Source organism: Hemisphaericaspora subhashii (assembly GCF_019202705.1).
Source record: "Hemisphaericaspora subhashii strain CBS 10753 chromosome Unknown scaffold14, whole genome shotgun sequence".
NCBI lineage: Eukaryota > Fungi > Ascomycota > Pichiomycetes > Serinales > Debaryomycetaceae > Hemisphaericaspora > Hemisphaericaspora subhashii.
Genome location: NW_026057437.1, coordinates 1 through 12762, shown reverse-complemented (window position 1 = coordinate 12762; position 12762 = coordinate 1). Strand labels below are relative to the sequence as shown.

Here is a 12762-nt window from a genome sequence, read left to right as displayed (position 1 = left end):
AGTTTTGCAACCAAATCCATTTAGGACGCGTCAAGATTTGATGAAGAAAAAAAAATTTTGGCTGAAATTTGTGAAATTACCAACAACATCAATTAATCATCAACAATCTCCACAAGATGGTATTACCAGCCAACTTACAAGGCAATTTGATGCCTTCTGAGATTAATTTCTTAGCTGAAAATGAACTAATTACAATTTTACCAAGATATACTATGAAGAAAATACAACTAATAGGTGTATGTATCCATTCACAACATTTAGTCTTTCATATGATCATTCCAAACTAACATCCATTCTAGACAAAAATCCCCAATTTAAGAGCTATGAGACGAGAATCAGTTCCTCTTTGGGTAGCATTAATATTAAAGTCACAAGATAAATGTAGCATAGTACCTCCAAAATGGTTGAATGTACCATATTTGAAAGAAAAATATGATGAAGAATTACGAAGACCACATCAATTTAGTGATTTACCTTGGAATTGGCTAGAACTTTCCAAGATACTATTAACAAGAGCTGCTGATGATTTGCAAGACCCTCCACATCAATTAAGATCAATCATACAAGATTTGCGGGAAATACGATTGGTGAAATCAAGGAAAGGTCTACGAGAATTGAATGAATCAAATATACAATTGAATGGGTTATCATTGTTGGAGATTAATGAATTAAGGCCGTTTGTTCTTAATGTTATGAATAAATTGAGGCAATTACATGATTCGAGTCAGACTAAAGCAGCTGAAGAGATTGAAGACGAAGATATGGTAGATGTTTCTGATGATGATTATTAGAAGATTAGCAATTTGCTTCGTTGTATTTGTCCAATCCCTCATTTTAAAGTACTGGTAGAGATTCACACATTACATCAAGGCATTATCTATTGAAATACTCATCTTCCAGGGATCACGGTTATTTGTTGATAGATTCGATATCTTGGAAGATATACAACCAGAGGCACTTATCCTTAAGATAGAGGTGTATTTTTGCTGTTAAGATATCAGAGGATCGAATAATATCATAATTAGGTATTTGATTATCACTACACTCAAAATTTGCAGGCAATACATTTCAATATGTCTGTAGTATAAAAAATTTTCATATTTTCAATGAATTTCTAATCTGTTCAAATACCTTCGGAGTCTCTCTATTTCTCCTCTCAATCATATTCTACAAAACAACACAGGACATTGGGTGGAGCGTTGGGAATTCAACATCCTACTACGGGGAAATTAAAGTTTGAGTTTACGTGAACATCCCCAAAATACTACTTCTATTGCTTTCCCCCCTTTCCTCCTCTTTAATTGACAAAGCTTACTCACGCTATCCCCCTCCCTTCCATTCTCCTATTGAGGAGTGGGGTATAAATAGTTGTCGAAATCCCCTTGTTTTTTCAAATCATTTTGTTGTTTTCTTTCTCCGTGGGATTCGTTTCTTTCATATGGGCTTCTTATGCCACTGGTAGAGGAAGGTTTTCTCGGTCTTCTTATGAGACAATATCGATGAGCATAGGGGTGGTACTAGGGCTTGGGATATTGAATGGTTTCGTCGAGTAGGTTCCCCTTCATGCAAGTTGTTGTTTAGACTGTGCTTCGAGCCTTCTTGAAATTGAGAAAGAATCCAACGGAGGGGTGTTCTTGCCTATTTTATTACTAGGGAAGCAGGTTGGTGGACTTTGGCCGGTGTGCATTTACTCGCTTTGTTGGAAATTTTGTATGCTTGGGCATTCGTCCCTTGAAGGTTGGTGGTATATTCTAGCTCCTAATTTGTATGCCGGAGCTCCAATTGGGGGATATCATTGAATACTTTTAGCGTTAGTGCCATGAATGTGTCACATTGTGTTGTATGATGAGGGGGTTGATTATTCTGTATTATGTAGCTTAGGAAACTCTGTGAAATAAAGGATTTCATCATTAACATTTTTTTTTGCAACCATTCTTGTAAATCAAAGCGATAAATTAAACTAGAAACATTGAAGGTCATCTTCCTTGTTCTTGGAGCCTTCTGTGCTGGAGCTACTGCATGTTCAGTCTATTATACATTCATAGTTGGTATGCCTTCAAGAAGCTGTTGAAGTTGGTAGCGCCTATGGTTTTTGCTTCGCAATCTGGCGATATTCGCCAAAGCGCACGACTCGTTCGAAGACCTGCAGGAGATCTAAAAAATGACTCACTAAAGCAACAAGACTCTCAACCCCTGACAGATCTTATCATATTGTGGTTTAGGTGAATAAATGAGTAAATTGAGTACATTAAATAGACAATTCATATCGAATTTAGATACCCATAAAGTAATAACTGATGCTAAACGAAATTTAATTCTTTCAATTTTGAAATCAACAACCACTAAACGAGAAGCCAAAAATTATCTTACCAAGTATCAAAACCAATTTGATTTCAGTAGTAGTTTAGAATTTAATAGGAGTATAAAGAGTATAAATGAACAAGAATCGTTGACTAAGAGAGATATTCAACGTGAATTGTTTATCAATCGTTATTTAAATCGTCGGAATCCATTTATTAATATTTATGATAATGAAGAAGTTAAATATAAAAAGATCCCACTTCGTATTGCATTGTTCAAGATTAAGGTTCCTAGTATAACACCTAAGGAATGGCAAGGGATTACAGAAACTTTCAAGAGATTAATAACGTTTGGCATTTCACCTATTATAATATTGGACTATGATCATTTCCCTCATGATTCATTCAAACATAATGAATTATACATGATTGATGTTGCCAATAAGTTGTTAAATTATTTAGGAAAACCTGAAGCCGAAGGTGATTTAAAGGCAACAATAGCCCGGTCTTTGTTTACTTCGAGAGATGGGGTTATTACTATGGACAGTTTGGAACTGATACTTATACCTCTATATCAAGGATTGGTCCCCATTATACAACCGTTTGTATACAATGCTGAAACAAGTTATCAAGAATTAATCGAGCCGGATAATTTATTATATTCATTATCGTCAGCCTTACTTGAAAGAGGTTCAAAAGACTTATTGACAATAGAGAAAATAGTCATGATTGATCCAATTGGAGGAATACCTTCAATTGAAAGAAATCAATCCAGTCATGTTTTCATAAATCTTTCTCAAGAATATTCTGATATTATTTCAGAATTGTATATTGGACATATCGAACCCAAGAATCGTGATTTACATCTTCAAAATTTGAATAGCATGAATAATATTCTAAGTTTCATTAATGAAAAATCAGGCAATGATGAAGCAACAGGAATAATCACTACTCCTGAAATCATGTCAATTAATAGTGATGAATTGAATCCAATTATTTATAATGTGCTAACAGATAGACCGATTATATCATCTTCTTTACCTAGTTCCAACACCAGAACCCAGAGACTTTCGACATCTGTGATCAAAAAGGGTGTGGATGTTCAGATATTTGATCAGGATGACTATCATCGAGAATTTACATTGAAGAATTTATTCGAAGATAAGTTAGTCGATAAAGATAGATTAGTTGCGTTAATGAATGATTCATTTGGTAAAGAATTAGATGTGGATTCATATTTGTCTCGTATTAATAACGACTTGGCTACATTAGTCATAGTGGGAGATTATGATGGAGGTGCTATAATTACTTGGGAATATAGTCAAGGTGAAAAAATTGCCTATTTGGATAAATTTGCAATTGCAAAAAAGAATCAAGGATTACCAGGTTTGGCCGATATTATATTTAAGATCATCTTACAATCACATCCAAATGAGTTGATTTGGAGATCGAGGAAAGTTAATCCTGTAAATAAATGGTATTTTGAAAGATGTTGTGGATGTATGAGTTCACCCGAATCGCAATGGAAGATCTTTTATACTGGAGAGATATTTAATAAGAAAATAAAACGATATGATAATAAGATTGTTAATGGTGATTTAAATATTGGGAAAAAATTAAAACAATATTCTGAGATTTGTGAAAGTATTCCTCCTTCATTTATATAGAGAGAAATCAATAATGACAATGACTATTCAGCAAAGACATTCTTACTTGTAATATAAAAATCATAAGCTGGTTATATCTTGTAATTTTAAGACACATCCGAGCATCGGCCAGTGAAAAGTTTTTGTTGAGTTAAATTGCTAAATTTTGCAATTGAAGTGTTTAAATTTTTGTTGGCCCCAAAATTTGCCAACACTAAAATAATAAATAATTGTTCCATATTCGGTAATTGGACTGAAAAATAAAAAAAAATCATCGGATGGAACAAAAAGCACAAAAGAAACATCCCATTATCATTGATCTATAAAAGGTTGCTTCTTCTTCTTCTTCCTCTTCTTTTCTACCTGATCTTTAAGTTAAAACTTACTTTCCACTCTTGCCAATTTACTTTCAACTATCATTGACTATGATTGCTACAGCTATAAACAATCTGCCAGAGGCTACTCCTCTTTTAAGAAATAGAAATCTGCAACCTGAAAATTCAACCGAGGATACCGCGAATCAGGTACCAAATGATAACAACAATACTGGAAAATCAAAAAAACGATTACATTATTATCATGAATTAGATGATTGGCAAAAGGATAACCATTATATCAAATCAGGCTATGTTAAAGAAACATTATCATATTTAGGATGTCTTGAATCTTTAACTTATTTACATANGGATACGTTAAAGAAACATTATCATATTTAGGATGTCTTGAATCTTTAACTTATTTACATAATGAAACTGTTAATATTTATACTCATTTGATACCTTCAAGTATTGTATTTTGGGCAGTATTATATTATATCAATTATCCATTAACCATATATGATAATTATTTAGGAATATGGGAGAAATTCAATTTCATACAATTTGCAATTGCTTGTACCTTTTGTTTATTTATGTCATCAACTTTCCATTGTGTTAAAAGTCATTCTCATTCAGTAATGAAATTTGGGAATCAATTGGATTATTTTGGAATTGTTATTTTAATTACTTGTTCATTGATTTCAATCTTATTATTTGCATTCTATGATTATCCATGGATTAGAAATTGTTTTATGGCAACTTCATTAATTTTTGGTAGTATTTGTACTGTATTAACTTTACATCCTGAATTTAGTAGTGTTGATTATCGTGGATTTAGAGCTACCATGTTTATCATGTTTGGATTATCTGGAGTACTTCCTGTCCTTGCATCTTTTGCATTATTTGATTATGACACAGTTGTACAAAGATCAGGATTATATTGGCTTATATTAGAAGGTGTATTTTATATTACTGGAGCTGTATTATATGCTTGTAGATTCCCAGAAAGATTGGTTCATATTGATCAACATTTACTTGAATTATTACAGAATCCATTACCGGGAAAGTTTGATATCTTTGGTCATTCTCATCAAATCTTTCATATCTTTGTTGTTATTGCTGCCTTTTGTCATTGGAAGGCTTTGGTTCAATGTTATCATTATTTACATCAACATACTTTAGTTGTATAAAGACTTTTCATATTTATATATAATTACATTCATTAAAATTATGAAGAAACGCTTTTTTGTAGCTTACTTCAAGTCTGGCTGAGATTTTGTTTTTGATTCACCAAACTTACTTTTACTTGAATACACGATATTCCTTTAAGAGCTGTATCGGTTTAAGAGGGATACAACGTAGTGTCTATTCCATAAGTGATTCAGGTTCAATATCTAAAATGTTGTATATGTTAGCAGGTACTCCTGTGTATGTTCTGGGGAGTTGTCGTTTTAGAGGGTTTTCTTGATTGTTCAATGGTTGCAAAAAAATATTCTAATACAAAATTTTTACTCATTGCTGTTAAAAATTTCTTTAGTTGATAAGTTTCAAACTATTAGGGAAATATTCAATTACATTACTACAATGAAGTGAGTTACCTAGTTTGATATTTAGAATGAAATATTCATATTTATTGCCAATGTAGCTAATAGAAAACTAAATAACTATACCCGTTCCTTTTCTCTTGAGAGGAATTTATTCATCAACGTATTGCAAATTTTGAATATGAGAACAATTCAAATCATTAATTTTTCCTCTTGGTAATCTAACTTCCATAGTATTAAGTTCTGGGATTTGTTCAACAATAATACCACCTAATTCTTCAATATTTTCCATGATTTCTTTCACATCTCCAATTGTACTTTCTGATTTGATAGTGATTTCGAATGCGTCTTGTTGGTTCATTTTTACTCTTTGTTTTTATTGAGTTGTTTGAATAATAAACACAAATACTCCTTTCAAAGGAATATCGGGTCTATTATATACTAACCGAAGAATATATTAGGAAATAAATTGCTTTGGTGCTACCATGTGATTTTATGATTGCTAAAAAGATGATATCATCTCAGGTAATATTACATTTACATTGACAATGGGAAAACTTAGGACGCATCGAAACAGTGTTTGTGTTTGCTTTGTTAGACAATTGGGGGTGGGGTAAAGTATAGTTCTAGTTAAACTACCCAAGACTGGAGAGCTGAATTTTTTGCAACCAATGAAGTTTATCCCTTATTCGCAAATTCCTTAGCAAAAATAATATAAAGCTTGGGTGGCTCTTAGAGCCCCTATCTTAACGCAACAAAAGATATACATTTCCTATTATTTTATTGAAGCGTAGCATATATTCAATTTACTCAAGTACATCGAAATAGTTAGTAAACAAAGTAGGCTACAATTTCTCCGTATATAAAAGAAACTGGTGACATGCGCAAAGAAACGTTTATTTTTTGGAGGGGAGTTTATTATTATTTTTTTTTCTTGAGTTATTTTCCAGATCTCTAACCCCTCGTCTACTACGAAGACTGCGAATTCAAAAATAGTAACCATAGCCTTCTTCATTTACATGGGTCTTAATATACCTAAAGAAATTGAACAAGTTTTGCTGATTAAAATTATGGACAGCCCCCAGTAAATGAATTGAATCACCTATGGATTTCTTATCGGCTATTCATGTAACGTCTATGCATGGCGGTTGCTGCTTCGATGTAACGAGAACAAAAAAGAAATTTTTGACAATTTTTTATTGCATAAAAACTGTAATTAACATAAGAAAATAAGCCACCAATTTTTATAAATACACCCTTCAAATCCCAAAAACAAACCCTTTATCAATTTTTTTTCTTACATTGAACTCTTGATTTATCCATAAGTTATTCCGAGTAACAATAATGACATATCCAAGAACATTAATCATATTGCCATGTCATTCAATATGGAAGCAAGGAGGTCAAACTTTAGGGGTTGATCAAAATGAATGGCATTTAGCCGATTTCCAATTAGAAGGACAAGATCATTTAGTATTTAGAGCACAAATATTAGATAGTCTAAAATTACTACAACAAGATGAAGACTCATATTTGATTATATCTGGAGGTGCAACTAAGAAAGAAGCAGGACCGGTATCTGAAGCATTATCATATTTCCAATTAGCACAACATTTCATATGCGACGATACAACTTTATTGGATAGAATTAATCTTGAAGAATTTGCTCGAGATTCTTTTGAGAATGTGATATTCTCATTATGTCGATTCTATGAAATCTTTGGTGCATATCCTGAAAATATCACGGTTGTTGGATTTGAATTTAAACGAGGGAGATTTGTTCTTCATCATTTAGAACAAGCATTATGTTTCCCTAAAGAAAAAGTCACATATATTGGATCTTCACCGATTACTGATCATTTAACTGAAGAAGCAAGAGAAAGATATTATCAAGAATTGGAAAGCAATGAATTCAAACATGCATTAAGATATTTCCAACAAGATTGGTATGGAATAAATGGTTCATTGAAGGAAAAGAAGAAGATCAGAAATCCTTATAATAAATATCATGGATATGCCAATAGTAATCCGAATTTGGCTGATTTCTTAATGGCAATTAATGATAATTCTGCAGCGCAACCAAGTGAAAATATCAGGGCATTAATAGATAAAGTACCCTGGATAAACAATTAGAAATTATTTATTATTAGAAGTAGAGTATTTAGAACTAGAGCAGTATTAATAGAATTACAGTATAATTGTGTAACAATCTTATTTTAATAGAATTTTTTAATTTAACACAACTTATATACAAAAGAAGTTAACAAATTTTTTGATTTTATTTTGACAGGCTTTTCTAAACCTTTTGTTTTAATGCTCTTCTAGCTTGTACCGCTTTACTTAATTTGGTCAACATATCAACAGTAGTTTCCCAAGAGACACAACCATCAGTAATAGAAACACCATATTTCAATACTTCTTTGGTAGCACCTGGAGGTGGCATTGATTGTTTACCTTCATTAATATGAGATTCAATCATAACACCAATAATAGCATCTTCACCATTAGTTATTTGTTCAGCAACAGAATCTAAAACAATTGGTTGGTTTCTGTAGTCTTTTTGGGAATTGTCATGAGAACAATCAACCATTAATTTGATATTTGGATCAGTAGATTTAGCAATTGCTTCTTTAGCAGCCTTAACTGAATCTGGACCATAATTAGTAATCTTCTTACCACCTCTCAAAATGATGAAACAATTGTCATTACCTTTGGTAGTGGTAATTGCGGCCATACCATTCTTGGTAACACCCATGAAATGGTGTCCTTTAGATGAAGCTTGAACCGCATCTAAAGCAACAGTTAATCCACCATCAGTACCATTCTTGAAACCAATTGGGAAAGATAAACCTGATGCCAATTCACGATGTAATTGAGATTCAGTAGTTCTAGCACCAATGGCACCAAAACTTAAGAAATCAGAAAAGTATTGTGGAGAAATAGTATCTAACATTTCTGAACCAATTGGTAAACCACATTTACCAGTTAAATCAGAATATAATTGACGAGATATTCTTAAACCACGATTGATATCAAAAGTATTATCCACATTTGGATCATTGATTAAACCTTTCCAACCAACAGTAGTTCTTGGTTTTTCTAAATATGCTCTCATAACAATACATAAATCTCCTTTCAATTCTTCAGATAATTTCTTTAAACGATTGGCATATTCTAAAGCAGCCTTAGTATCATGAATTGAACATGGACCAACAATTACAAGACATCTGTCATCTTTCCCACTAAGAATTTGTCCGGATTCAAAACGACCTCTCATAACAACTTCTAAAGATTCATTAGTTGCTTTAATTTCATGTTGTAATAATGCAGGTGGAATCAAAGGATCATAACCTAAGATTCTAGTATCATCGTATTCAGCTGGAATAGGAGTGTGACTCATATTGTCCTGTTTGGTTACTGGTTATATAAATAAATTGGTAGGGTTTTAATTGAAAAAGAGGAAGAAAGGAAAAACTTTGAAAATAATTAATCCTGAAAAACGGAGAAAGTTTACCACTACGACAGTATTAAATAAATTAGTCCGACGCACCGACAATTTTTTTTTCTGTTACTCATCTTGAAAAATTTTTGTTCGGAGCGATTTCAGGAAGGAGGAAAGTTTTTTACAGGTTACACGTAGTTGATAAAAGAGTCATAATGTCTGAAACAAGGAAACCACAAAACAATTAAGCCCAATGACATATGCCATACACATCAAAAGCCATGATCTTTAACAAATCGAATTCCCAAATATCCAATTTGACACGTCGCTGGTTTGAAATAAAACACAAAGAAAAAAATAAATGTGTTAATAAATGTCAATTGCTCATTGTTCATTGTCATTGACGAGAGAGATAAGAGATTTTTTTGAAGATTTTCACGTGAGCATGGCAGCGTGTACATAACACATGGTAGATAATGTAAACTGTAAAATATCATTTAGCGAAAAATAAAAACCAAAGATTTCCCAAGATTTACAGGTTATACCAATCAAAACTGAAAGCCGCGGGTAAACTGTATCGAGAAACTTGCCACCATAATCATAATTACAGTCAAATGAGATCTCTAACAGAATCTCAAAGAATATTCATTTGTTTCTTTGTATTTGGACTTCTAAACAATATCCTATATGTCATCATCTTATCAGCAGCTATAGATCTAGTAGGATCAGCTACTCCAAAGGCAGTGGTATTATTAGCTGACATTTTACCAGCATTGACAATCAAATTAATTGCACCATTCTTCATACATCTCATTCCATATATCAGTCGAATATGGACATTGGTTGGATTATCTACTACTGGTATGATATTGATCTCCCTTAGTTCTTCCGGATCTATTGGTACCAAATTATTTGGGATTATACTTGCATCATTATCTTGTGGTTTGGGTGAACTTAGTTTTTTGCAATTGACACATTATTACGACGAGAGACAATCAATTGGAGGGTTTTCAACTGGGACTGGTGGTGCTGGTTTATTTGGAAGTTTTCTTTTTATGTTGTTGACTAATGTTATGGGAATACCTGTTTGGATTGTATTGTTGATGTTTGCAATTGTTCCACTGGGGTTTGCCGGGATATATTTCTACTACCTACCAGAGCAAGGGCAAGGCATTGAATATGAAGAGATTGTCCAGGAACTTACTGACGATGAAGAAGATGAGATTGTAATTGAAATGAATTCAAAGTATAATGTTCAATATATGATTACTCACATATGGACTACAATTAATGAAATCAAACCACTTGTGATACCTTATATGATTCCTTTAATGACTGTGTATTTTTCCGAATATCTTATCAATCAAGGGATCTCTCCCACTTTGTTATTCCCTTTGGAAGAATTACCACGATGGTTATTCTCAAGCTATAGAGACATTTATGTCGTTTATGGTTTCTTATATCAACTAGGAGTATTCATATCTCGATCGTCGATTTCATTTGGAATTCGTGTTCGACATCTAGGTAAATTATCAATATTACAGTTCATAAACGTATTGATTACCCTATGTCAATCCCTATATGATTTACCATTTGGAAATATTTGGCTCATGGTAATCCTAATATTCTTCGAGGGGCTATTAGGAGGTCTTTCTTATGTCAATACGTTTGTATCAGTTAGTGAACAGGTTCCCAAACTGAAAAGAGAGTTTAGTATGGGATGTGTAAGTATTAGCGATGGCATTGGCATTGTTTTAGCAGGTTGTGTAAGTTTATGGTTAGAAAGAGCTTTATGTAGACAGCAAGTCAGCCGGGATAGGGACTGGTGTCTCACTGGTGGTTCTCTATAAATAGAATTTATATCTAGCACAATTCATCAGTAACTACTTCATTTTTTGCAACACCGGAGAAATCCGGGAAATGCGCTTTCGCACCAATTGACAAAACAAAACGAAAATCGATCAAAAAGGTTCCACACATTTCTTTATCTCTTTAACCACACTCGGAGCAATGATTACAGTAAGAGCACCAATACGATTGACTCGTACATTACCAAGAGTTTTATACTCTTCATTCCATACCACTATCCCGAAAAGAACTTCAAATGATATCGCATTTGTATTTGACATCGATGGTGTGTTAATCAAAGGCAAGAAGATTATCAAAGAAGCAAAACCAGCACTCGAATTATTAAACGAGTACAAGATCCCATACATTCTCATGACCAATGGAGGAGGAGTGCTGGAGAAACAAAAGGCCGATACGATTACCGAAATAGTCGGGGTCCCCATTTCTCCATGTCAAGTTGTCCAAAGTCATACTCCAATGAAAGCTTTGGCTGTTAATAACACATATAAGAGAGTAATGGTCATTGGTGGTATTGGAGATGCTGGGAGACGTGTGGCTGCGGAGTATGGGTTTGACGATGTTGTTTTACCTATAGATATAGTAAATTCAATACCCTCCATTTCTCCTCATACTATGTTTAAACAGGATGATCTTGATAAGTATGCCCGTGAATTTGATATATCGAAGCCAATTGATGCTGTTTTGGTTTTCCATGATCCACGTGATTTAAACACCGATGTTCAAGTTGTGCATGATATTTTGAATTCTGAAGGTGGGTTAATTGGAACAAAAAGAAAGATAACTGGTTCTCCTAATCCAGCAATCCCAATTATTTTTAGTAATAATGATTATGTCTATGCAAATGATTTCAATTTACCTAGATTTGGACAAGGAGCTTACAAAATAATAATTGATCAGTTATATAAACACACGAACAAATTAAAGGGTGATCAGAATATGAATTCACTTATAATGGGAAAACCTTTTAAAGTACAATATGATTTTGCTCATCATGTGTTAATTGATTGGAAAAGGAAAATAGACACCCGTGATTTTAATTCAAAACAAGTTTTACCTGATTTGGGGGCGGTGCCTAAAGATACCCCTTTTAGAAAGATTTACATGGTTGGCGATAACCCCGCCTCTGATATCCAAGGAGCAAACGATCATGGTTGGGAATCGGTATTGTTGAGAACAGGGGTCTATCAAGATGAGGATTGGGAAAATATTATTGCCAAGCCAACTGTTGGGATTTTTGATCACGTACATGATGCAGTAAATGAAATTTTGAAATCAAATAGGATTGTATAGGTTATTTACTTTTATTGTCCCAACCCCGACCGGGTTTATATTTATCCTAGAAAGGTTTTATAGAATTTTAGAGACCGGAGATATTTCAAAGAAAACAATGGATGTGTGGCTTTTTGTACCCTTCGCGTAAAAACAACTCTACAGATCGTCGCTAAAAGTGTATGAAAAATGTTCGACAAGGCAGTACTATAAATTAGATTCATTTATATGCCGAATTGCCGTACGGTTTATCCCCTCATGTTCGAAATTTTGTACAAGTAACTAAAGAGCTCACGTTCTAGAGTTGCGCAGTAGTCTAGTGTCGTGTAGTAACTTATTTCTCTTCTGGCACTGACAGTTTACCAACTTAAGTAT

At 33.2% G+C, this 12762-nt stretch overlaps 9 protein-coding genes across 9 annotated transcripts; 7 read left to right on the top strand and 2 right to left on the bottom strand. All coding sequences in view use genetic code 12, as the record gives it.

Moving 5' to 3' along the window:
• Positions 1 to 116: 116 nt before the first annotated feature.
• PSF2 (DNA replication protein) lies at positions 117 to 791 on the top strand (the record flags this gene model as incomplete). Its single annotated transcript, XM_049409787.1, has 2 exons — positions 117 to 236; positions 300 to 791. 2 exons carry the CDS (start codon positions 117 to 119, stop codon positions 789 to 791), a joined length of 612 nt encoding a protein of 203 aa, XP_049260964.1.
• Positions 792 to 2230: 1439 nt separating this feature from the next.
• Positions 2231 to 3967, top strand: ARG2 (acetyl-CoA:L-glutamate N-acetyltransferase; the record flags this gene model as incomplete). The annotated part of the gene is made up of 1 exon (XM_049409786.1): positions 2231 to 3967. One exon carries the CDS (start codon positions 2231 to 2233, stop codon positions 3965 to 3967), a length of 1737 nt encoding a protein of 578 aa, XP_049260963.1.
• A 404-nt stretch (positions 3968 to 4371) lies between these two features.
• On the top strand, positions 4372 to 4662 carry J8A68_005691 (uncharacterized protein; the record flags this gene model as incomplete). The annotated part of the gene is made up of 1 exon (XM_049409785.1): positions 4372 to 4662. One exon carries the CDS (start codon positions 4372 to 4374, stop codon positions 4660 to 4662), a length of 291 nt encoding a protein of 96 aa, XP_049260962.1.
• Positions 4663 to 4901: 239 nt separating this feature from the next.
• On the top strand, positions 4902 to 5453 carry J8A68_005690 (uncharacterized protein; the record flags this gene model as incomplete). Its single annotated transcript, XM_049409782.1, has 1 exon — positions 4902 to 5453. The coding sequence occupies one exon, from the start codon at positions 4902 to 4904 to the stop codon at positions 5451 to 5453; it is 552 nt and encodes a 183-aa protein (XP_049260961.1).
• Positions 5454 to 5958: 505 nt separating this feature from the next.
• J8A68_005689 (uncharacterized protein) lies at positions 5959 to 6168 on the bottom strand (the record flags this gene model as incomplete). Its single annotated transcript, XM_049409781.1, has 1 exon — positions 5959 to 6168. One exon carries the CDS (start codon positions 6166 to 6168, stop codon positions 5959 to 5961), a length of 210 nt encoding a protein of 69 aa, XP_049260960.1.
• A 983-nt stretch (positions 6169 to 7151) lies between these two features.
• J8A68_005688 (uncharacterized protein) lies at positions 7152 to 7940 on the top strand (the record flags this gene model as incomplete). The annotated part of the gene is made up of 1 exon (XM_049409780.1): positions 7152 to 7940. The coding sequence occupies one exon, from the start codon at positions 7152 to 7154 to the stop codon at positions 7938 to 7940; it is 789 nt and encodes a 262-aa protein (XP_049260959.1).
• A 163-nt stretch (positions 7941 to 8103) lies between these two features.
• On the bottom strand, positions 8104 to 9207 carry ARO4 (3-deoxy-7-phosphoheptulonate synthase; the record flags this gene model as incomplete). Its single annotated transcript, XM_049409779.1, has 1 exon — positions 8104 to 9207. The coding sequence occupies one exon, from the start codon at positions 9205 to 9207 to the stop codon at positions 8104 to 8106; it is 1104 nt and encodes a 367-aa protein (XP_049260958.1).
• Positions 9208 to 9863: 656 nt separating this feature from the next.
• Positions 9864 to 11099, top strand: J8A68_005686 (amino acid transporter; the record flags this gene model as incomplete). Its single annotated transcript, XM_049409778.1, has 1 exon — positions 9864 to 11099. The coding sequence occupies one exon, from the start codon at positions 9864 to 9866 to the stop codon at positions 11097 to 11099; it is 1236 nt and encodes a 411-aa protein (XP_049260957.1).
• Positions 11100 to 11259: 160 nt separating this feature from the next.
• On the top strand, positions 11260 to 12408 carry J8A68_005685 (uncharacterized protein; the record flags this gene model as incomplete). The annotated part of the gene is made up of 1 exon (XM_049409777.1): positions 11260 to 12408. One exon carries the CDS (start codon positions 11260 to 11262, stop codon positions 12406 to 12408), a length of 1149 nt encoding a protein of 382 aa, XP_049260956.1.
• Positions 12409 to 12762: the final 354 nt, after the last annotated feature.